Below are 25,590 nucleotides of genomic sequence, written 5' to 3' on the forward strand. Positions count from 1 at the left end.
CAAAATGCTTTTGACAAAGTACCTCCCCAAAGACACCTGACTAGGCTTAGCACTCATAGAATAAGAGGAGAGGTCCTCTTGTGGACCAGGAACTACCTAGGAAACAGAGAGTAGGGATAAATGGACAGTTCACCCAGTGGAGGAATGTAAAAAGTGAAGTCCCCAGGTTCAGTATTGGGACCTGTGCTTTTTAAAGTGTTCATAAAGGATCTGGAGTTAGGGGATGAACAGTGAGGCAGACAAATTTGTGGATGAAACCAAATTGTTCAGGATAGTTAAAACAAAAAGGGATTGTGAAGAGCTCCAAAAGGATCTCTCCAAACTGGGTGAATGGGCAGTAAAATGGCAAATGCATTTCAGTGTAACCAGGTGTAAAGTGATGCACATTGGTGCAAAAAAATCTTAATTTCAAATAGATTCTCAAGAGGTCTGAATTGGTGGTGACTGACCAGGAACAAGACCTTGGGGTCATAGTGTATGAAGCTTAATGAAGGTGTCTACCCAGTGAGGAGCATCTGTGAAAAAAGAGCATGCTATGCCAGGGATCATTAGGAAAGGGAATGAAAATAAAACTGTCAATATAATATTAAATATTAGACAGGTGCCATCTCTATTATCTTTTTGGCACCTATTGAAGACCTTCCTCTTTCAACAAGCCTTTTAAGTTGAGACCTTATTCTAATCTGAATCTGTGTTGGAATTGGTTTTTAATATGTTTTTAAACCTTTTTTTAAAAGGTTTTTTAAAAAAATGTATTTAAAGATGTTTTGTTTTAATATATTTTAAAGTCTGTTTTTATGATGTTTTATAGTGCTTTTAATGCTTTTGTTTGCAGCCCTGGACTCCTGCTGGGAGGAATATAAATAAATAAATAAATGCTGTTATGCAAATAAATGGTGTGACCACACTTGGAATATTGTGTACAGTTCTGGTTGCTTCACCTATAAGGATTTTATAGAGCTGGAAAGTGTTCAGAAAAGGGCAACCAAAATGATCAAAGGGGTGGAGCAACTCCCCTATGAGAAAAGATTACAACATTTGTGGCTTTTTAGTTTAGAGAAAAGGAGGGTAAGAAGGGACATGACAGATGTATAAAGTTATGCATGGTGTGGAGAAAAGTTGATAGAAAATATGCTTCTCTCTCTCTCTCTCTCTCTCTCTCTCTCTTATAATACTAGAATTTGGTGCCGTCCAATGAAGCCAAACATTGGAAGATACAGGACAAACAAAAGACACAGCACACAATTAAACTATGGAATTCATTCCCAAAAGAGGTAATGATGGTCATCAAAATACATGGCTTTAAAAGAGGATTAGAAAAATTCATAGTGTTCTATATCCACTGTTGGAGGCAATATGCCTCTGAATAGCAGGTGCTGGAGATCACAAGTGGAAGGAGTTCCATTGCACTCATGTCCTACTTGTGGGCTTACCATAGGTACCTGGCTGGTCTCTGTGAGAATACAATGCTAGACCTTTGGTCTGATCCAGCAGGACTCTTACGTTTAAATTCTCAAAATAAAGAAGGCAAAGATTCCTGAATGCACTGGGGGTAAAAGGTAAAGGTGTCCCCGCACTTGTAGTGCAAATCGTTTCCAACTCTTAGGGTGACGTCTTGCGACGTTTACAAGACAGACCATATATATGGGGTGGGTTTGCCAGTTCCTTCCCCGGCCTTTTTTACCCCCCAACATATGCTGGGTACTCATATTACTGACCACGGATGGATGGAAGGCTGAGTGGACCTCGACCCCTTTTACCAGAGATTTGACTTCCTTCTTCCGTTGGAATCAAACTCCGGCTGTGAGCAGAGCTTTGGCTGCGTTACCGCCATTTACCACTCTGCGCCAAGACGGAGGGTCTTGCACTGGGGGAGTTCCCAGTATATAGAGCAGGTGACCTTGTTGAAGCAGTGGAACAGTGAGGCACGTTGGGCTCTTAACATGGTTGCCCCTGAATGCCCTTTTTGGCACTGTGAAGCCTGATATGGTACACCAGTAGACTAAGGGCAATGAAACAGGCTGGGTGACAACTAGAACGCAAGCTTATCGGGCACGAGTAAAACATCATAACCATGCCTACCATGTGACAGTAAGGGTGGCAAAGAAGGCCCATTTCTCTGCCACCATTGCATCCTCAAGTAGCCATCCAGTGGAGTTTTTCTGTATTGTCAGGGGTCTGTTGACATCCAACTCCAGGAAATGGAGTTTTAGACCCTTTGGAGGCCCACTGTGAATTGTTTGCAGGGCACTGTGAGGGTAAAGTTGCTCTCCTCCGTAGCAATCTTGATGCCCCATCTACATCTACTGTAGTCAACTTGTACAACCCAAGGATGTGGACAAGATCCTTGGAGAAGTGAGGCCCACCACATGTCTGCTAGACCCTTGCCCTTCCTGGCTTATTAAAAGTGCTAGAGGGGGCCTGGCTGAGTGGGTGAAGGAAGTGGTCAATGCCTCCCTACAACAAGGCAGAGTTCCAATGTGCCTAAAGGAGGCAGTTGTAAGGCCTTTGCTGAAAAAGCCCTCCCTGGACCCCTCTATTATGGATAATTATTGGCCAGTGTCTAATATCCCATTTCTGGGCAAGGTAATAGAGAGTGTGGTGGCCGCCCAGCTCCAGGGATTCCTGGATGAAATGGATTATCTAGATCCATTTCAGTCTGGTTTCAGACCTGGTTATGGGACAGAGACGGCTTTGGTCGCCTTGGTGGATGACCTGCGCAGAGAACTGGACGGGACGGGGGGTCCCTGTTGGTTCTGTTGGACGTCTCAGCGACTTTCGATACCATCAACCATGGTATCCTTCTGGGTCACCTTGCCGGGATGGGACTTAGGGGCACCGTTTTACGATGGCTCCATTCCTTCCTGGAGGGGCGAACCCAGAAGGTGGTGCTGGGGGATTCCTGTTCGACACCCTGGCCGTTGGCCTGTGGGGTCCCTCAGGGTTCAGTTTTGTCCCCCATGCTATTTAATATCTACATGAAACCGCTGGGAGTGGTTGTCCGAAGGTTTGGGGTTCGGTGCCATCAGTATGCAGATGACACCCAACTCTATTTCTCCTTTCCACCTAATTCCAAGGAAACTGTTTCAGTTCTAAACCAGTGTCTGACAGCAGTGGTGGACTGGATGAGGGTGAACAAGCTGAAGCATAATCCAGACAAGACAGAGGTGCTCCTAGTCAGTCGAAAGGCAGATCAGGGAATAGATTGATTGATTGATTGATTGATTGCACTTGTATACCGCCCCATAGCTGAAGCTCTCTGGGCGGTTTACAGCAATCAAAAACATTAAAACAAATATACAATTTAAAACATATTTTAAAAACAATTTAAAACACAATTTTAAAATTTAAAACAATATAAAAACAATTTAAAACACATGCTAAAATGCCTGGGAGAAGAGGAAAGTCTTGACCTGGCACCAAAAAGATAACAGTGTTGGCGCCAGGCGCACCTCATCACTAAAATCATTCCATAATTTGGGGGCCACCACTGAGAAGGCCCTCTCCCTTTTTGCCACCCTCCGAGCTTCCCTTGGAGTAGGCACCTGGAGGAGGGCCTTTGATCTTGAACGCAGTATACGGGTGGGTTCGTATCGGGAGAGGCGTTCCATCAGGTATTGTGGTTCCAAGCCATGTAAGGCTTTATAGGTCAAAACCAGCACCTTGAATTCAGCTCGGAAACATACAGGCAGCCAATGCAAGCGGGCCAGAATCGGTTTTATATGTTCGAACCGTCTGGTCCCTTTTACCAATCTGGCCACTGCATTTTGCACAAGCTGTAGTTTCCAGTTTATTAGCCCTCATCCAGTCCAATGTCGCAGCCGGGCACCGGTTCAGCACATTGACAGCCTCACCTGAAGAAGATGAAAAGGAGAAATAGAGCTGCGTGTCATCAGCATACTGATGGCAACGCACTCCAAAGCTCCGGATGACCGCACCCAACCATTTCATGTAGATGTTGAACAGCATGGGGGACAGAACTGACCCCTGTGGAACCCCATACTGGAGAGTCCAGGGTGCCGAGTAATGTTCCCCAAGCACCACCTTCTGGAGGCGACCCGCCAAGTAGGAGTGGAACCACCGCAATGCAGTACCTCCCACTCCCAACTCAGCTAGTCTCCCCAGGAGGATACCATGGTCGATGGTATCGAAAGCTGCTGAGAGATCAAGGAGAATCAACAGAGTCACACTCCCCCTGTCTCTCTCCCGACAAAGGTCATCATAGAGGGCGACCAAGGCTGTTTCCATGCCAAAACCAGGCCTGAAACCCGACTGAAATGGATCCAGATAATCGGTCTCATCCAAGAGCGTCTGGAGCTGGCCTGCAACCACTCGTTCCAGGACCTTGCACAGGAATGGAACATTTGCTACCGGCCTTTAGTTATTAAGCGGTGGCCAGGAGTGCTTTTGCACAGTTAAGACTAGTGCGCCAACTGCGCCCGTTCCTGGAGTCGTCTGATCTGGCCACAGTGACACATGCCTTAGTTACATCCCGCTTAGACTACTTTTATATGCTCTAAGTGGGGCTGCCTCTGAAGACTGTTCGGAAACTTCAGTTGGTGCAACAAGCTGCAGCCAGAATGTTAACTGGGGCTGGTTACAGGGACCATACAACTCCCCTGCTGCAACAGCTCCACTGGCTGCCAGTCTGTTTCCAGACACAATTCAAAGTGCTGGTTATGACCTATAAAGCCCTATACGGCTCAGGTCCAGGCTATCTGTCAGACCGTATCTCCCTATATGAACCTGCCTGGACCCTGAGATCTTCAGGAGAGACCCTTCTCGCAATCCCAACACCTTCACAAGTGCGACTAGTGGGGACACGAGACAGGGCCTTTTCGGTGGCTGCCCCGAGGCTCTGGAACTCCCTCCCTAGGGAGGCAAGAATGGCCTCCTCTGTGCAGTCCTTCCACCGACAACTAAAGACTTTTTTCTTCCGGCAGGCCTTTGGAACTGAAGGCTTTAAGAGTAGTGATTGAAGAGGGTGCTGTATATTATTGTTTTACTTGTATGCTGCAGTATTTTAAGTGTATGGCTAATTGGTTTTAACATCTTAATAGTTTAATCCTGTTTTAATGCTGATTTTTATATGTTTATATGTTTTATATGTTCTTAATGATATGTACTTACTCTTACCTGGAAGCCGCCTTGAGTTCCAATTTGGAAAAAGGACGGCATATAAATAAAGATAATAATAATAATAGTAATAACAACAACAACAACAATGGTCCCCAGTGAGGTGTCCAGGGCAATGTGTGCTGAATCTTCTTGGGATTGGTTTCAGTTGATGCGACCTGATGATGGGGAGAAGATACTTGCGATGACACAACCAGCAACGTGTCCTCTCGACCCTTGCCCTTCTTGGCTTATTAAAGCTTGCCAAGGGGTGTTGACAAAGTGGATCCAGGATGTGGTCAATGCATTGTTGCAGGAGGGAGTGGTTCCAGCCACCCTGAAAGAGGCAGTGATCCAACAACTCCTGAAAAAGCCCACACTGGACCCATTGATTTGTGACACCTACCGCTCAGTTGCAAATACTGACTGAGAGGGTTGTAGCACAGCAATTGCAAGTACTCTTGGATGAAACAAATTATCTTGACCCATTCCAGTCTAGAATGGTAGGTGGTTCCTGATTTCAGATAATTGGTCAGTTGCCTGCATTGGATGGGGTCGCACTTCCTTCGAAAGAGCAGTCCGTAGTCTGGGGGTGCACCTGGATCCATCTTTGTTGGTAGAGGTCCAGGTGACCTCAGTGGCTAGGAGTGCCTTTTACCAGCTTTGGCTGGTAAGATAGCTGCGGCCGTTTCTGGACCAGTATAGCCTGACCACTGTTGTCCATGCACTGGTAACCTCCAGGCTGTATTACTGTAATGTACTCTATGTGGGGCTACCCTTGAGGTTGGTCCGGAAGCTGCAGCTGGTGCAAAATGTGGCGGCGTGACTGCTCACTGGGGCAGGGTACTGCCAACATGTCACCCTGCTGCTGAAAGAATTGCCCTGGCTACATATTAGCTGCAGGGCTAAGTTCAAGTTTCTGGTTTTGGTGTACAAAGCCCTATACAGCTTGGGACCAGGATACCTGAAAGTTCATTTTACCCCTTATATACACAGTCGATCACTATGCTCTGCAGATGAGGCCCTCCTGCAGATACCATCTTATCAGGAGGTCCGTTCCCCACAACATAGGAAGCAGGCCTTTAGTGTACTGGCACTTACCCTTTCAAATTCCTTTCCCTTAAATATAATATCTTTAGTGCCTACTGAATACCTTCCTCTTTCAACAAGCCTTTTGAGTAGAGACATTATCCCTGTCTGTGTTGGAATAGTTTTCAAAATGTTTTTAAAAATGCTTTGTTTTAATCTTTTTAAAGATGTTTTGTTGTAATATATTTTAAAGTCTGTTTTTATGATGTTTTAGAGTGTTTTTAGTGTTTTTGTTTGCCACCCTGGGCTCCACTGGGAGGAAGGGTGGGTTATAAATCTAATAAATAAAAGAAATAATAATAATAATAAGGGATATTAACAACTGGGAACATATAATTATTTGCTGGCACTTCAGGGACCACTGTACTTAAATTCTGCTTTTAAATATCAGCCACAGAGTATTCAATCAATAAAGAACAGACTAGAAATGTGGAGTGAAGTGATTAAATGGAAAACCAAAAACACAACTGAAACTATATTTTATGGGCAATTGTGCATAAGTGTTGATCCATCTCTAGTATCATTTCATATTTCTTAACATAGTTCCAATATGCAGGATTGGTATTCTCAATATGCTAACTGGCTCACCAGAAAAACCTCTGGGCTCCTAACACAAATCTGTGAATATTTTAATTAAAGCTTATTTGAAATCAATTGTTTTTACCTTAATTTAGGAGAGGTTCAGCTAAAACTGAAGGCACATGAAGAATATGTTGCCATAAGAAGGCTATCATGGTTTTCACTGGATAAAGTGAAATAGGCTAACTCAGTAGAGGGTAATTGGCTGTGTCCTGTTTTCAGCCAGTGCCTAGCAAATGGAAAGCAGCTCAGGTTAAAGCAGAGTGTAAGCCTGGAGACTGATTAGTTAGGAAGCTATTGTTAAAGGCAGTAAGAGCACAATCTGTCCCATGAGGTCTCTCTCGCAGCAGTTTTCTCTGCCCTGAGAGACTCCACTGGAAATCCCTTAATGCACTATGCCCTTCATTTATTTTTGCTACTGGACATTTGAGAGCATTTAAGAATGCCACTTTTTGAACAGTCGCCTGATGGATCACACTGAACTGAATATATATTTATTCAGTCCCCATCCTCAGTAGAAGCAGTCAAAGAGTACCACCTACAGTACAGTTGTAAAAGAAGGTATTTTACCTGATATCTTAATATTCTTTATCCAATAATAACCAAACGTATTGTTCAAGATTATAATGCTATTTATGCTAACAATAAATACTTAATGTGACTAAGGTTTATAACAAACCTTATTAAGCTAAAAGCTATATAATTAGTTCTGCGTTTCAACAGAACTAATAATATGCATGCAGTATACAGCATAGTGTAAGTAAATAGTAACACTACATTGTTCTCCAAACTTTAAAATTAATGCTTATGTGCTCTCCATTTATGTATATTTATGAACACCAGGACAGCAATAATTATAATCAGGCAGTGTGACAATGACAGCTAGATAGTGGAGGTCTCTACCACCTAGCTCCTTATACATAAATTCAATAATTGTTTAAAAAATAGCATTCTTATTTCATTATGGAATTCATTTCATTCTGACTTGAGAAAATTTTGCTGCCTGCATTCATCAATTTTCAAAGCAATCCATGGCCAAATAGTGGGTGACTGGCACCCCCTAGTGTTTGCATTAACAGAAGAGCCTTCTGGATATACAGGCACATTTCTCAAGAACAGGTGTCCGCAAATGACTGCTCACAAGGCAGGTGGCCTTTAAACAAACATTTGCAGCATTTTTCAGGCCTTGCTGTAACTCTCAAATTGGCTGATTTTTCCAGCTACACAAATACACACACACACACAAAAGCAATGCAAAACAAAAAAGGCTTGCAGGAAATATGGCCACCTGACAGGCTTTCATACATCAGCCTGGTAATATTCAAATTGTAGAGAAAATTCTGCCACCACTAGAAGATATTATTTCTTAGACAGAAAGGCAACAGTTTAATATGCACTGAATGACACAATAGGTTTCCAAGCCATGGGTCTGCTGCTCAGGAGGAAAGCCTATTGGGAAGGCTTGGATTAATATCCATTACCAGACTGGCAATGTGCTTCTTCCTGTACTCAATTTATTTGATGCTTTTTAGTTGTGCAACCCGGCATTCCTACTGTTGAGCTATGCACCTTCATATGACTAGTAATGGATCTCTTCTTGGAGCTGCTGACAAAAAGGTAAAAAGCTGATAACGACAGTTACTGTGTCTTCTCATGACATCCTAAGTTCTACAATATCTTGTAGGAGATAAGCTACAGGCTGGTTGATTGCTGCCCTTTAGCTAAAATGAGTGTTGCTGCCATGGGTACTAAAGCACCAGATGCCAGCAACCCACTTTTCTGTCCTACAAGGGAACATGAGAACTACACTATAGATGCATCTACTAAGTATTGTCAACACTAAATGGTAGATTTATCCAAGGCTTCAGACCAGAGTCTTTTCCATCCCTACCTGGAGATGCCAGGGATTGAACCTGAAACCTTCTGCATGCAAAACATGTTCTCTCCCAATGAGCTATGGCCCTTTCCCTTAGCTAGACTGAAGTAAGTTCTATGGAGTTGTATATACATACATGTTGCATAGATATAATCTTAGACAAGGATGTACATATGGGAAGGAAGAAATTAAATAAGTTACAAATCATTCATACTGGAGGAATGCCAAGATCTACACCTTCACACGAAAGTGTGAAGGGACCAAGGCCATGTTTTCTCCCATATAAGAAAATAGAAGCTAATCACTCATATAGAGTAGAGATGCATGGGAACTACCAGCATCTCCATCCTTGACAATTGGTGGCCTACATCCACATATATCATGGGATCTTTGCAAATTCATACACAGGCTGTTATGTTTTCTTTTTGCAATGTTTTCTTCCTCCCACCAACCTATTCCCTAGAATACTGCTACTTAAAATTAGTGTTCAGCAAACACCTGGCCAGCCTGCTTACATAGCCTAGGTAAGCAACTTAGTGGTGAATGCCTGGCACCAGTCTTCTATGTCTGATTGAATAAAGCTCTGAAACCCATTAGCCAAGGGTCTAGACATAATGGGTCACTGCTGGTAGTGAATGAGATCATAATGTCTGGGATAATTTTTTTAACCATTTTCTTAAGACTTCTCTTTACTGACCATCTGAAAATGTGAATTCATTTCTATACAGAGTTGGAGTATAAATAACATTAAGTTGAGAAGTTGCTTCAGCAGACTTTTTCTTCCTTAACCCGATCCCATATACAGTAAGTTCTGATCAGCTGTTGTCTTTCAAAACAGGTTTCTAAAACTATTTTGGCATCTAAATGCAGCATATTTAAAAGTATGCTTTGGTAGAAGTTCTTATTTTTAGAAAGGATGTTCATTTTTATTAGAAAAAATATATTGTTTCATTTCTAGGAATATTGTAAAAATTGTCTGATAGAGCCGTAAGTGTTCTGTTTTTGTAGCCAAAACCCCCATCAGCTAAGGAGATCATGAAATGCTGCATGTTTTCTAACAATTCTTAGGGTGGAGGTGGGTGACCTGTGTTTTTCCAGATGTGGTTGAATTTCAACTCCCATCAGTCCCAGCCAGCATGGCCAATGGTCAGGGATGATAGCAGTTGTACATTAAGGGCCAGAAATTATCCATCCCTGTTTTAGGGATTCATCTAACCATTAGAGCAAGGTCCTCCCTGCCAGAGAAAGCTGAACAGCATTAGGCTGAGACAGATAAAATGAAATACTTAATTACACCGCACACTATTAGCTTATGGAATTCACTACCATAAGATGTGGTAATGGTCATAAGCTATCAAACAGTACCCATAATAGCTAAATGAAACCTCTGTGTATAAAGACACTATCCCTCTAAATACCAGTGATGGGAACAGACTGAGGAAGGCCATCACCATCATGCCTTGTCTGTGAGCTCCCAAGAAGCATCTGGCTAACTGCTTCTGAAAATAGATTACAGATTAGATGCACTTTGGACTGACACATCAAGGTAACCCATATGTTTTATGTTTTCTTCATTTCCAGAATAATAAAAAAATTAAGAAGTAAAAATCAGTTTGCTTTTAATGTATTTTTAAGCCGGAATAGTGATAATCAGGTTTAACCTTACTAGAGGAAATATTTTCATAATAAATCCTGTATTGCTTCCAGAAACATTATTCCAAACAGAATAGCTTAGATATGCCTTTCTCATAATAGTGTAATAAAATGTATTTTAATTTCTCTCTCTGTGTGTTGTGTAAAGTATATATATATCTCCATCCTGCATTTCTTCCATGGAACTCAAGACAGTGTACATAGGGTTTCCAGGCAACCTCCTAGCCAAGCACTGATCAGACACAGAATTGCTTCAGTTCAGCAAGTTTACTGTGTCATATGCATTCAGACTTTTGGGAACACGGAATGCATAGAATTTTAATACAGTACAATGACTAATCATACTTCCCCATGATTTCTGCACATACATTAAATATAATTTTCTGAAACTGCTTAATCAAAGAAGGTAAAGAAAAATATTATGTTCCTTCATGGGTGAAATAAAACAGTAGGTCTGCCCAATTTATGTCAAGAAAATCCTCTAGTTACGTTCATAAACTTGCATATTTTAAATTATTTTTCTGACAAATGTGTGAAATGGGAATTACGTTCTCTGTAATATGAAAATCAGCCTTTCCTGAATCATGCTCATTTAATAATGGTTGTATTTTTTAACCCTTGAGTTAATAAATTGAACAGACCTTTGCTTATTTAATGCTATTTCAAGACAAAATAACTTTTTCTTTATTTTATAAATGAGGCAGTGTTATTTTTATTCAAGAGCTAAGGACACACTTTACTAATTTCTTGAATTATGGAATTTGACATCTACAACTCCTCAGATTTTAGAAAGTAAAAATGCAGGCTAGATATGTAAATATCAAACGAAAATATCTAAGGATGCAAACGCTAAGCAAGTTCTATTTGGCAAGCAAGCCCCAGTGCTTTGTTACACTCATTCCAGACAAACAAGGAATATAGTAGACTTTTACGGAAGTCAGTAAGAATCAATAGGAATCAGAACATATGACTTATGAATTACCATGGTTACAAGCTTTCAGAACAGGTCTCTCAAAGGTTGGGCTGAAATTCTGTAGCACATCTGTAAAAAAAAAAAGCAAGGAACATTAACATTGATACAAAAATATTTCCAAAGGAACCTTTTTCAGATTAAACATTTCTAGAAGAAAATTTTATGAGTTATTTAATGTTGTTACTATAAGGTGAACATGATTTCATGGAAGAGTCTTGTCAGAAGTAGTTAGGCTACATAAATTTGTAAAATATTTTTATACTCCCCAAATAAACTGAACATCTCTGCTGCATTTGTATTTACAATAAAAGCGATTAAAGTGGTTAACAACACTTTAAAGCAGTTCTGGCCTTTAGGTTTAACACCAATGAAAGCATTCTTCAGAAAATAGCCTGCTGCCCTAATTCTATAAGAACAAGGCGGGAAAGTATTTACCTTTAGACCTTGTCCGTTTTCTTCTGTCTCGAAAAGCAGCACCTGATTGCAAGGCCTCCAATAGGCTATCCATCACTCCTGTCTCATCACCCTCTGTAAAAAAAGAGATGGAGGGAATTCCTTCAGCTTTCATGGTTACCATAGTAATGCCAAAGGATTTACAGGGATGGAGAAGAGACTGTAGCAATAAAAAGCCGGCAATTCCAAATTCAGACTAGCCTTTAATTTACTCATAAATCAGATCTTGAAGAAGTCAGCCCTGTTAGTGTTCATACTGTGTCCACTAAAGCAGACCAAAGTTCATTTGATTCACCTCACACCACTGCATCCTCAGATGAAATAGAGCAGTAACTTTAAATGTAATGCAACATCATTCATATGCTTCTACATCTCTGAACCCTGAATGAAGCCACATATCATCATAAACACACTTGGCTTCCAGAAGCAGTTTCTCTGTAGGACACCATCTTCTAAGGCAAAAACGATTATTTGCATAAAGCGTTTTAGATATTCATATTCTGCTTGCCTAAATGGAACATTGCATTATGGATCCCTGGGTGTCCACTCATGAAAAGAAGCTTTACCATTCACTGCATACTTTGATCCTCTATATTTTTAAAAAAGTAAAACACCACTGAAAAAAGCAGAATTCTTTCACAGGACAGTTAGACCTCAAACAATTAACCTCCCCCTGTTAGAACACCATTGGACAGGGTGGCAAACCTGTGGGCCAGAACATGTTCACCAAGCTGCTGACAGTGGGTTGTGTGTGTATCCTTTCTATTACGTATTCTTCTAAGGCTGTCATTACATCCCCCAACAGATGGTGCTATGAACTACAGTGTGATGATAGCCTTAGAAATGCTACTGGCCAACTTCCCAGGAGGATCCCTACGCCTGTGCAGCCTCTGAGACGAGCTCCGTCTTGGATGAAACTTATCCAGTTTAAATTCAGTCAGAAGGCTCTTTTCTGACTGGGAATAATTTCTTCCGGTTAAAGAAGAAACGTGAGATTTCCCACATAGCTTTGTTTTGATTGTTGGAGTCTGGAATTCGTCAGAATTGTCTGTCTTCCAGCAGCTCAGACAGAGCGAGGATTTTTATGCTAGCTCAGCTGGATAAGTGACCCGTTTTTTGTTTTATACGGATTAACAGGCAAACATCCTCCTGTCTACATTCATCATTTTCTTATCTATACAGCTAAAGAGATTTGTCAAAGTAACAGCAATTGAGATAACCTAGGTGAGGTAAGACTTTCCTTTTTTTTATTTACGGAACTAAGGGGGAAGAAAATATAAATAGCTTATCTTTTTTTTATTGCAAAAAGCTGACATGGAAAATAGCATTTTAAAGATTACAACGGACGAGAGATTTCTGATTGGAAGAGATAAGAAATCTTTTTGATTTATGGCTTGGGACTATTTTTCCTGATCTACTTTTTTTTTGACGAATCTGCTCATTCTCTCTGCTATTAGCTATTTCGACGTTGTGAACTAAAGCCGTTCTTACACTTCCGGACAGATAAGAGATAAGGGCTGTCTAGCGTGTGACGTTAGTTGGTTTGAAAGATTAACTCCTTTGTAACTGGTTAAAGAAATAAGCTGCTCTTTGTTTGGGACATTGAAAATTGAAGGAGTTTTGTTCCTTTGGCTTTAAGAATGACAATTAAGCAGATCATGGATGTACAAGAAGGGACTTTATCTCTAGACATGTTTCAGAAAATAATGAATGGGATTAACTCAATAAAACAAGAACTGAGAAATAATAGACAAGCGTGGAGAATTGAATTTCACGAAATGAGACAGGAGCTGAAAGAAACTCAGGATTCTATGAGAAAGGAGAATAAAGATAGATCTGGAAAACAAAAAAAGGATGGAAGAGAAATTAAAGGCAAGGTTCAAACTATGGAGATTGGCTTAATTATGGACATGAAAAAAGATTTGGATTTCCTGGCTGTGATGGATCCTGGAGACAAATATTACAGTTTGGAATTCAGCGCTGTCCCTGAAGGAATTGAAGAGATTGGAGATAAAGATATTATCGGTTCAAAAAAATTCTTGGACTGGAAGGATTTGATGGAACTTGAAATGGAGAAAGTTAACAGAATTAATCCCTGTTTTGTGTCAATGGAAAAACCTTCAAGAGATATACTAGTGTATCATGTGGAAAAGAGGAACAGAGATGCGGCTTTGCAACAATACTTCAGTGATACGTTTGGATTTGATGGCAAGAAAATATCTGTGATGGAGGAAATTCCTATCAGACTTTTATTATATGACTATGACAGCAAGATTTTTGGGTGCGTAAAGATGGAAGATGGACCCAATATGGATAATGACAGAAGAGCGATTTAAAATTACTGGACTTAGTAGATTTGATGAGTTGGATTAATTGGCATGTTTATTTAGAAAAAAAAATTGATTGACATATATCTCAAGGATTGGAAACTTCTCTTTGACTTTTTGTGGAAGATTAAAATGATATGATGTTAATGTGATTTGAAACCAACTAAGATAACCGTTGGAGGAAGGTGATTTTATAATCTATTAAGAGATAGGTTTGTTATATATTATAGATTTATAGCTGAACTATGACAAATCGGAAGTCAATATTCTTTCTTTTTTTATATATATATATATATTTTTCTTTTTGTATTGTACTAGTTATTGATTTGTGTTGTTTTCTTTTTGTATTGTTTTGGTTTTGAAAACTGGAATAAAAATTAATTGAAAAAAAAGAAAAAAAAGAAATGCTACTGAGCCATTGCAGCACTCCAGGAGAGGTGTCCCAGGAGAGCTGCAGAGGAACAGTCATGACAAGCCGGGGCAGCTCCTCAGCAGCTGTCCTGCTCTGCTACCACTGCTGCCCACCTCACCAATGATGCCATTTCAGGCTCAGCCGTGAAATGCAAGGAGGAGGGAACTGGTAGGTACAGGAAGAGCAGGACGTTTGCTTAGAAACTGCCTCTGCCTGTCCTGAGTGTTCCTGTGTGCTCACCTCTGCCACCTGCCTCTGCCTCCCTCCTTCTCTTGGGACAAGGGAGGCTTGGGTAGGTCTAAGGGGAGGGGGAGTTTGGTGAGGCCTGGGGAGAAGAGGAGTTTGGCGAGGAGAGTAGGTGGGGTTAGTGTTTCTTTCCACCTCTAATATTGGGGGGAGGCAAAATATAAGTGGGGGGAGGACTGACCATAAAAGGCTTTTGGCAAGTTCTAAACAGAGGGGGCGGTTTGTGTGAGCTCAAAGGGGAGAGGGGTGGCTTGGGCAAGAGGGTTAGGTGGCAGAATGGGTGAGACAGTGAAGCAAAATAAGCAGGGGCGGTAGCCTGTGTGTGTGTATATTAGACATGCATGCACGCACACAAAAAACATAGTGGGTATGGAGCAACCATTCCAATTTTGGCAACATCTACTTTTCCTTTTGCCACACCCTCCACTAGGATGCAGCCCTTGGGATGACTGGCCAAAAGCAAATGCAACCTTTGGGCTGGAACTGTTCCAATTACATTTTTCTCTAGAGCTGTACTGCCCATTTGACAAATTTATAGTTGTAACATACATAACACGTCAAGTGATTGTTTTTGTTGTATAGTTTTGAACCTGCGAGTAACAGAAATAGTTTCTCCCTATGCCCGGGAAATTACATAAGTGAAATAAATGGTGAAGACAGCTAGTTTTAAAATGATAGTTTCTACCACAGTTTTCATTATTAACTGAGCACCATGCCCCCAACAAACTCTTCTCTAGCTGAAAATGTAAACCAGGCTTCTCAGCATGCACAGATCAGTCTTGGCATACCTATTGGGTATATTTTAACTTGGGTTCCTGCAATGAGCAGGGGGTTGAACTTGATGGTATTATAGGCCCTTTCAAACTCTACTATTCTATGATTCTATATAGATGTGAGCTATGCTGCTGCTGTGATTTCCAATTTCAGACTAACTTCTGAAAATTTGAAGGTAGCTACCCACCACTTCTGTATACTGTGGGAGATGCTCCGTGCAGCTGAAAAGCGGAAGCATGAAGCCTCTTAAATCAAGGAGACTTTTTTTTTTTTTTAAAGCTAACTAAAGTGGTGGAGTACAAACCGGCATGGGTGAACAAGGGAGTTGCCTCACTAGGCACCCTAATGCTACACAATCAAGAGGCACTTATAAGATGAGTGCAACCAGATTCAACACCAAACTTTGTAAGGCAATAGTGGCCCTCAAGTACTGTTATAGGTGCAATCTAGAAGGTTGCTGTCCACATTACCTGTTTTCATTTCTAGCAAATGCTTTTTCTCTTGTTGTCTTTCTAGTTTTTCTTTTTCTGCTTGTTCTTTAGCAACTCTAGCACGTCTCTGCTTTTCTTCTGCTTCTTTTCTTCTCATATTCTCCTTTGCTGCTTGCTAGCAAAAAACATATTAAGTTTCATCAGCATAAAATATTAAGACTTAGGAAAAAGTCGACATGCCTATTTATTTATTTAAAATATGCTGCTTTTCATTTAAAAATAAATCCACAACAATAAAACATCACAATTACAGTGCCAAGATGGTTAAAAAAAAAAAGCTGTCAACAGTCATACTCTGATCCTTAAACATAGCAATTTCCTACAAGGTCCCCAGAGAATATGTGAACGTTGCCATGGGGGAGGAGTGAGCACACTCATTTAGCTGAGCCCATGCATTAGCAAACAGCAATTCAGCATGGGTTCCCTAGCTACTGTCAAGGAAAAGCAGCTGGAGTAGCAGTTAGACTACGACTGGGAAAACCCAGATTCAAATCCCCATTTTGCCATGAAGTTCACCTAATGAGCTTGGGCCAGTTGCTCCTAAAATAAAAGTCACACTATTTTCTGTTACCATTAGCCTTTCATTTCAACTCCTGCAGATATTTTTGTCAGTCTCCCATTTTCTGGCTCTTTGTACTGCTCAGCCAATCATAAGCCACAACCTTGCTATGGCCAGGTGGCCCTCCCATCCATCTCCAGTCAGAAAAATACATGCATTTAGTATCCCCTAGGCACATTAGCTGTGTTTTCTTGCCTTCATTTACATCCTGATAGGCAATCCCACTAATCAAGGTACAGGAATTAGCATACAGCACAACATATTATTACCAAAGGAAGCCTTAGGAAGCCAATCAGAATCATATATTTCTTCTGAGTCTGTGCAGCCATATTTTCCTTTGGCTTTCAGCAGGAGCTTAGCAGAGAGCAGGCCTTGCAGCTTCAACCATATTAACTGGTTGGTTTGTTGTTGAGTGTATGTGAGAGAGGGAGGGAGAGAGAGGAAGAGAGAGAGAGCACACACACATAAGAGAAAGTTCCAGTCAGCCTACCAACATTAGCACGTGGCACAGAAGGCAAGTGTGGAGTCTACTTGTGTGAATCACATAATAAAATATTTAGGGTGTGGCTTACTCCACTAAAATCTATGAAACTTCAAATTAGAGGTGCTTAACCTGTGGCCCTCCAGATGTTGTAGAACTACAACTCCCATCATTCCTGAACATTGAACATAGTGGCTGGGGCTCATGTTCAGCGACATCTGAAGGGCCATAGGTTGGCCATCCCTTCTATACTTTTTTCTTCATCTCTAAGAGGCTGATAGTGTCTGTGAACATTTCCAGAATTTCTTCTATCTGCCAGGTTTGTTTCTATCATAGTTATTTTGTGGACTAAGGACTACTTACTCAACAGTGTTCAAAGAATTTAAACAGGGAAAATTATAGTAGGATTGCAGTTTATGCTGCTGTCCTAAGCCCAGTTATTTCAGAGTAAGTAACTCAGTGGCAGGCCAGCTCCAGACACTCTTGGATGAGACCGATTACCTGGATCCATTTCAGTCGGGTTTCAGGCCTCGTTTTGGCATGGAAACTGCCTTGGTCGCCCTGTGTGATGACCTCTGTCAGGAGAGAGATGGAGGAGTGTGACTCTGTTGATTCTCCTTGATCTCTCAGTGGCTTTCGATACCATCAACCATGGTATCCTTCTGGGAAGACTGGCTGAGTTGGGAGTGGAAGGGACTGCATGGTGGTGGGTCAGCTCCAGAAGGTGGTGCTTGGGAAACATTGCTCGACACCCTGGACTGTCCAGTATGGGGTTCCGCAGGGATCAGTTCTGTCCCCCATGCTGTTCAACATCTACATGAAACCGTTGGATGCGGTCATCCGGAGCTTTGAAATGCGTTGCCATCAGTATGCTGATGACACGCAGCTCTATTTCTCCTTTTCATCTTCTTCAGGTTAGGCTGTCAATGTGCTGAATCAGTGCCTGGCTGCAACAATGGACTGGATGAGGGCTAATAAACTGAGGCTCAATCCAGACAAGACTGTGATGCTGCTAGTGGGTGGTTCTTCTGACTGGATGGTGGATGTCCAACCTGTCCTAGATGGGGTTGCACTCCCCTGAAGGAGCAGGTTCGTAGCTTGGGGGTTCTCCTAGAACCATCTCTGTCACTTGAGGCTCAGGTAGCCTGGTGGCACGGAGGACCTTCTACCAACTTCGGTTGGTGGCCCAGCTATGCCCCTATCTGGATAACCTGGCTTCAGTTGTCCATCCTCTGGTATCCTCCAAGTTAGATTACTGCAATGTGCTCCACGTGGGGCTGCCTTTGAAGACGGTTCGGAAGCTGCAGCTTGTGCAAAATGCACTGGCCAGATTGGTAACAGGGACCAGACGGTCCGAACATATAAAACCGATTCTGGCCCGCTTGCATTGGCTGCCTATGTGTTTCCAAGCTCGATTCAAGGCGCTGGTTTTAACCTATAAAGCCTTACATGGCTTAGGACCACAATTCCTGATGGAATGCCTCTCCCGACACGAACCCACCTGTACGCTACGTTTAACATCAAAGTCCCTTCTCCAGGTGCCTATTCCGAGGGTAGCTGGTACACTGGCAACAAGGGAGAGGGCCTTCTCAGTGGTGGCCCCCAAATTATGGAATGATCTCCCTGATGAGATGTACCTGGTGCCAACACTGTTAGCTTTTCAGCGCCAGGTTGAAAAGACTTTCCTCTTCTCCCAGGCATTTTAGCATGTGTTTTTAAATTGCTTTTTAAAAATGTGTTTTTAAATTTGTATATTTGTTTTTAATTGTTGTAAACCGCCCAGAGAGCTTCGGCTATGAGGCAGTATACAAATGCAATAAATAAATAAATAAATACTTCTGAGTAGAGATGGTTAGGAGTGTATGGTTTTTGTGGTGTAAATCCACTCCAGCCCATGGTAATGGCACAATCAATGTATTAATTCCTACCATTAGTTCCTATCTTTTTCTTGTTATCATTATCATCAGATCATCATCGTGCAGCCTTAATGGATAGGAATGTAACCTTAGGATTACTTACTTCCAACTAAGTGAAAGAAACAAATGTATTCTTCTTGGTGTTCTTAATTATTTTACAGAAATTTCTTAGCTCTGATTTCTAATGCAATCCTCTGCATTTTATTCTGAAGTGAGCTCCTCTGTCATCTTGTGCTGTTGGGCTTACACTTATTTTAAGTTTAGTTAGGTGCTAAGTACTTGCACAACAGCAATGTTTAAGTGTCCACAGTGTCTTTGCAAGGAAAGAGGATGGGAAGATCTTCTTGGCCTCACCCACATGATGTTATTTTCTGCCACACCACAACCGGTCTAATGGCACCAGCCGCCAATGCCTTCAATTGATGCTTCCTCCCTTGATTAAATTACTAAGACCAAAGTTTCAGTTATCATGGTGAACCGTAGTAGCAAAAGCAGGCAACCTTCTTGGTGCCACATCTCAGAGGAAGGGCTGCAAGTCGAAGACTTTGTTCTAGCTATAGCTTTAGCATCTATATGCTACCAAATTGAAGAAGAAACTCCCAAATTCAACTTGAATCTGTGTACAGGATCATTGAGACCTTCTGAAGGACACACCAGCCAAAAGAAGCCTCTGTTGAGTTGTAGAGGTCCAGCTTTTCCTGGATATTAGTTCTCTGCACTTTTTGGAGGATCTCTGTGTAGCTCACTGCAGTCAGGAGGGATTGCTGCTGAAGTGCTCAACACTCTGCTACTGCACCCACAAAAGGAGTATATTTTCTTTATGGCCTTATTATTTATTTATTTATTCAAGACACAAAATGTAGAAGCTAGGTCATGCTCTGTTTTACTATTGTGATATGGAGCCATCTATCCAGATCTTACGACTATATCAAAAGCTTCAGGTAGAGGAATGGAAACATATTTTCTGTTTTCCATAAAGAAAGGCTGCTTTTATACCTTTAGAGTTGGGGGGGGTAGATGGAGGCTCCCCTTACTCCTACATCCCAGCAAACTTTTTATTATATAATTTTTGAATCACTTCTCATGAAACACCCTGAAGCAATTTAACAATACATACAAATATAAATACAATTTCCAGGCTAGGATAATCTGTACTTAAAAGGCTTGTTGGAACAAGGTCTTCAATAGGCACCAGAGAGATAATAAAGACAGTGCCTAATATACAATGAGATGGAGATGCAAGGGAGAGGTACTAAAAGCCCTCTTCCTTCAACGTATGGAACAGACTTCCTGATGAGATAGTCCCGCAGATCACAGTGACTGGGTACAAGAGTGAGAATGTTTTAGATATCCTGGTCCCAAACTGTGTAAGACTTTGAATACTAGCAGTAGCAATTTGAACATCACCCAGTAGTTAACTGGCAGCAAGTGCAAGTCTTTCAGCATAACATGATGACAATACTTTGCCCCACTAAGTATTTGAGCTGTTGCATTTTGCATTCGCTGCAGCTTCCAAGCAAACCTTATGGCCAACCCCCACATATAGCTCATTGCAGTAGTTCAAACTGGAGGGTACGGATGCATGGATGACAACAGTCAGGCTGTCCTAGTCCAGAAACAGCCAAAGCTGTTTTACCAGCAAAAGCCATTCAGAGGCACTCCTAAACACTGCGGAAACCTAGGCCTCCAGTGACAGAGATGGATCCAGGAGCACTCCCAGACTTCAAACTTGCTCCCTCAGGGATAGTATGACCCTGTCTAAAGTAGGCAATTGAACTATTATCCTGACTTGGAAATCACTCACCCATAGTAATACCACCTTACCAAGATTCAGACTGTTTGTTGCCCCTTATCCAGCCTACCACCAAGTCCAGGCACTGGTTCAGGGGTTGTACAATCTATCCTAATACAGATGTTACAGAGAAATAGTTAGGTAACATCAGCATACTGATTATGCTTTACCCCAAGTCTCCTAATGACCGCTCCCAACAGCTTCATATGATATTGAATAACATTGGAGACAAGATGTTACTCTATCGCACCCCACAGCACAACTGCCAGGGGGTCAAGATATAATTACACAATGCTATTCTCTTAATGAGAACCCTGGAGATAGGATCAGAACCACTGTAAAAAAAAGTGTCTCCAATACCTATCTCATCAAGTCTGTTCAGGAGAATGCTATAGTCAATGGTACCAAAAGCCACAGAGATCAAGAAATAATAGTAGAATCCAACTATGCTTCTCCCAATAAAGGGCATCCATCAGGGCGACCAATGCCAATTCAGTCCCATAATCAGGCCTGAACTCAGAGTGAAATGTATCAAGGTAAGCAGTTTTTATCCAAGAGTGCTTACAACTGTCCCACTACGATCCTCAATGGAGTATTTGTGACTGGGCAGTAGTTGCTGAGGATAGGAGATTTTTTTTCCGAAGGAGTGACTGGATCACTGCCTCTTTCAAGACTGCTGAGACCATTCCCACCCTGGACCCACTCAGTTAAACCTCCTCAGTGAAGTGGGGCAAGAGGCAAGAGAGTGCATGGTTGAGGGCACCATTACTGTTGCACCCCAGGGAGAAGAGTCAGATGAGGATGAGGTTCCTGGGGGCTTTGGAGGAAGGGAGGGCTCTGACAGGCCGCAGGTAGTTCCAGCCCCGACTGCGAGTTCCCTGCCAGAACCATTGGGAAGCGATCCTTCACTCATGCCAACCCCACCCATGCAGGATTCCCCACCTGGCACTTCAAACGCTTCCCTGCCAATCAGCATCCTACTTCCAGAGCTCGCGCTGGCACCTAGTGAAGTCCCACTGTCAGATGGGCTGACAGAGGCTTGCCCCACCTCACCCCATGCGAGGAAGCACAGTAAGAGAGACTTTCAGAGGGTGAAACTCTGGCACAGCCATAATTTACACGCGAAGACCTTCCCTACTTAAGTAGGTGCCTCCCAAGACTAGTGCTGAGTCAACTCTCCCCAAACGCTGCAGAGACTGCTTAGATAGAATACCTAGGGAAAGTAGTGAGACAGGGTAGACAGGTTTACGAAGTGCACCACTTTGGATGTGACCATCACATTAATAAAACGAGAAACAGATCACACCTCGTCTCAGCCTGGTTCCTTCCTCTCTGGGTCGGACAATTACAAGCATTTTGTCCACATCATCAGGCTGCCTCAACTAAGACTGATCTCATGATGTCAGAGCAAATGTCCTAGACCTCTCACTAGCTTGTTGACCAATAAGCTTTGGGAAATTATCTGTGGGGAACAAATAATCCTGATTCATCCATGCCTTCCTCATCTGTCAATTTCCCCTCATACTGGAAATCAACTGTTCTGCTACAGCTGAAACATCACGCATAATGCTATCTCCAAAACCGATTCTGAAACAAAAATGATTCTTTAAATGTGCTGAACTTGGGGGAGGGGGGGGAACCCTGCACTGCTACAATTTGCTATTTATTTAAGAAGGGGAAGGGGATTAATGCACAAAAGAGAATTGAGAACAAGTGCAACTGAATGTTACTGTGGATTCTCAACTCTAATAAGAGTGCTCCTGTTCAGGGTATGATGGCAAGTCTTCTCTTCTAGGATAAATAAACTTTAAGGAGCTGAATCAGGAACTGTGGGGAACATGGCAAGGGAGACAATTTCCATGGGCTGCCTAATGGTTGCAGCATGCCAACATTTCCTAGCTCTGTTCTAGGGTGATGATAGACTGAGGTGGCTGCAGAGATGAGGGGATGCAGAAGAGAATAGGGTTGGTTCAGATACTTTCACCAAGGGGTGGTTGCTACACCATTTTTAACAAATTCCATATATATATAACTCCTATCCATATTGAGACACAAGAACACAATTAGAACGTTGCAGCCGCAATGGCAAATGTGGCAAAAATGAAAAGAAAGAAAAATTCTTAAAAGCTGGGCAAAACACCATGATGAAAATTGGTGGTGATGTTTGCACTCACTGAGGCTTTCTGTGGGCAAAATGTCAAACGATTAAATTAACCTGCATTTGAAATATGAGGACTCAAGTTACTATCAATTTTACCAAATGACCAACTTTAGGATTTTAGAAGAAGATACTTAAACTCTGTGGGGTATATTCTTCTCTCCTGTGGGTAGTGAAATGGTATAAAAATAATGGGACTGGTGATATTGTAACTAAGGGCCTTATGGAAAGGTCAGAAAAAGAATTGTGGTTTTCACTATCTTTACTTGTTTGCTCTCACCCTGGATTTGGTGTAAAGTAGTTAACAACTATATAAAAATGACATCCAGACTATGGTGAATAAAACCTTTTTTGCTAGAAGTTGACATCATTTATAGAAGCAGAGAAATTAAAGATAGCAAACCCTTGCCATGCCAGTTTTTAGATGATCCTACCCTCCTTTCCGACCTCCCTGTAAACCGGGGTGCCAAATAATTTTTTTCTGTTTTTGGTTTATCAATATGGGTAGGAATGATTTAAATAAATAAAATGGTGCAGCAGCCACTTATATTCATCTGGTGAAATCTACTGGAATGACCCAATAGTGAGATTTCAAGTGGAGGCAAGATAAATGTGCATTTGTAGGGGAGAGCGAATAAAAAAAAGTGGGTATGGGGGCTGAGGAAAGGAAAAGGCCAAGCTGCTCTGGAAGGGAGGGGGACACTCTGGATACTTTTAACCTCCAACAGCTATTTTTTGACCCCAAAAGTTTGATGAGAAGTTTAGAGATCTTCCCAAAAGGATCCCCAGTTAGACATGGGGATGCAGGAAACCCTGCAAGGCAGTCTAGGGACTTACTTTCATTAGCTAGACTATGAAAGATGACAAAGCAGGCAAGGAAACATAAAAAACAAGAAAGGCTCTGGTTCCTGGTATGCCCTGCACAACTTTTCACTCACTTCTGTTAATAAGAACCAAAGCAAGAAACAGAGTTACTGGTGGTGGGACAAACAAGAGACAGAAGAGAGGAAGGAAAGACAACAGGTCTTTGTTGGGTTACATTGTCCCCTCCCATTTGTTTTCATCTCCTCTTGCATCCTTTTCCTCATTTGCCCCCTCCACCCCCCAAATCTCTGTCCTTCTGATTACAGGTTTCACTATTGCAACCTCTTGGTTTTCTCACCTGCACAGCCATTTAGCATTAATTATCAAAATGCTGCTCATGCAGTATATGGGCAATTTTTGTAACCAACCTCCTCACCTCCACATTTACTCCCCCTCTACATTTTACTGCTTTGGGGGTTCTGATTTTTTTTCAAAACTTTTTTGTACTTGTGCATACCTTGGGAACATAGGAAGCTGCCTTATACTGAGTCAGACCATTGGTCCATCTGGCTCAGTACTGTCTACACTGACTTGCAGTGGCTCTCCAGGGCTTCAGATAGTAGCTTCATCCATTCATACCCAAAGATGCCAGGGACTGAACCTGGGACCTTCTACACACAGGGCAGCTGCTGTACTACTGAGCTATGATCCTTCCCCTGCTTAGATTCCCCAAGCAAGCAGAGACTTCCTATTGTACTGAGGTGATGCCATTCTGGCTACATAATAATCTTGATCCGCACTCATGGTTTCATATTTATACTAGCAGCTGCTGTTTCAAATATGTGAAGTTCTCATGTGCCTTTGAGTAAAATGGTCCATCTTAGTAGGTTGCTCCTACCAACAATCTGGCCACTGAAAAAATATTATCTTTCTATTTAGCCAGTTTTCCCCAACTCTGGGTCCCCAGACATTGTTGGACTGTAACTCTCAACATCCCTGACCACTGGCCGTCCTGGGACTGTAGTTCAACAATGTCTGGAGACATAAAGTTGGGGAAAGCTGCTCTTAATAATGTAAAGTACAGCTTAACCTTGGAAATAAAAACATACTCAACTATGCTTCTCCAGCAATTTTTGTTATATATACTTTACCATGAACGTTGTCCTGAAGTTGTTCAAGTCAGTTAGAAATTCTTCCACTGAAACTTTCTTCAAATCGACGGCATAATATTCCATGACATTCCGATAGAGTTTTTCCATACTTTCATGCATCCTAGACAGTTTCTGGAACTGTTCTCTTGCTTGAATTGCAAAGGTGTATTAGGGTTGTTAAGGTTACAAAATTAGATAGAGTCCATTCATTTGAAACAAATGAACACCAGATTGAGACTGATGTTCACTCCTGAAGTAACAAAATGAAGCGCAGCAGTGGTGGGAAAACAGAGTGAAATGTCATATCGCATATTCTGTTTTACTCATCGAATAGTACAGTTGGAAGCAGCCTACAAGGCCATCAAGTCGAACTTCCTTCTCAAAGCAGGAGTCCAACTTAACGCATACTACATATTTCCAGGAATGAGGAGGCAACAAGTTTTCATCAGTAACCATATATCTCCAAGAACATGTGGCTCTTCTCGTAGTTAGCATTTTTTTAAAAAAATCTCCTGCCCATTCTAGACTTTTCATACCTCAACTATGAATTCCCTCGATGCAATCCAAGTCCCACTTAGATTACAAACCTGCAGGACTATCTTGTTTTAATGGGTTGTATGTAAGTTGCGGTAGAAGGCTTTTTGGCTTAAGAGTGAGGTACAAATGCTCCAAATAAATATATGTGACATTTTATGGATTTCAGGAAGTATTTCTCCTGGGTTACTAATATAAACACAAGTT

The 25,590-nt window shown here is 41.8% G+C and overlaps 1 protein-coding gene across 2 annotated transcripts in view; it reads right to left on the reverse strand.

Annotated features, from left to right (window-relative positions):
• Positions 1-25,590, reverse strand: part of DIAPH3 (diaphanous related formin 3) — a 208,530-nt gene that overhangs the window by 97,562 nt on the left and 85,378 nt on the right. For both annotated transcript variants that reach the window (XM_061629956.1, XM_061629957.1), the window contains exons 24-27: positions 24,850-25,013; positions 15,968-16,103; positions 11,721-11,813; positions 11,295-11,354 (exon numbers count right to left, since the gene is read on the reverse strand). In XM_061629956.1, coding sequence (XP_061485940.1) covers positions 11,295-11,354; positions 11,721-11,813; positions 15,968-16,103; positions 24,850-25,013 — 453 coding nt within the window. The remainder of the gene's footprint in view (positions 1-11,294; positions 11,355-11,720; positions 11,814-15,967; positions 16,104-24,849; positions 25,014-25,590) is intronic.

The sequence above is a fragment of the Rhineura floridana genome, chromosome 5 (genome assembly GCF_030035675.1).
Source record: "Rhineura floridana isolate rRhiFlo1 chromosome 5, rRhiFlo1.hap2, whole genome shotgun sequence".
NCBI lineage: Eukaryota > Metazoa > Chordata > Lepidosauria > Squamata > Rhineuridae > Rhineura > Rhineura floridana.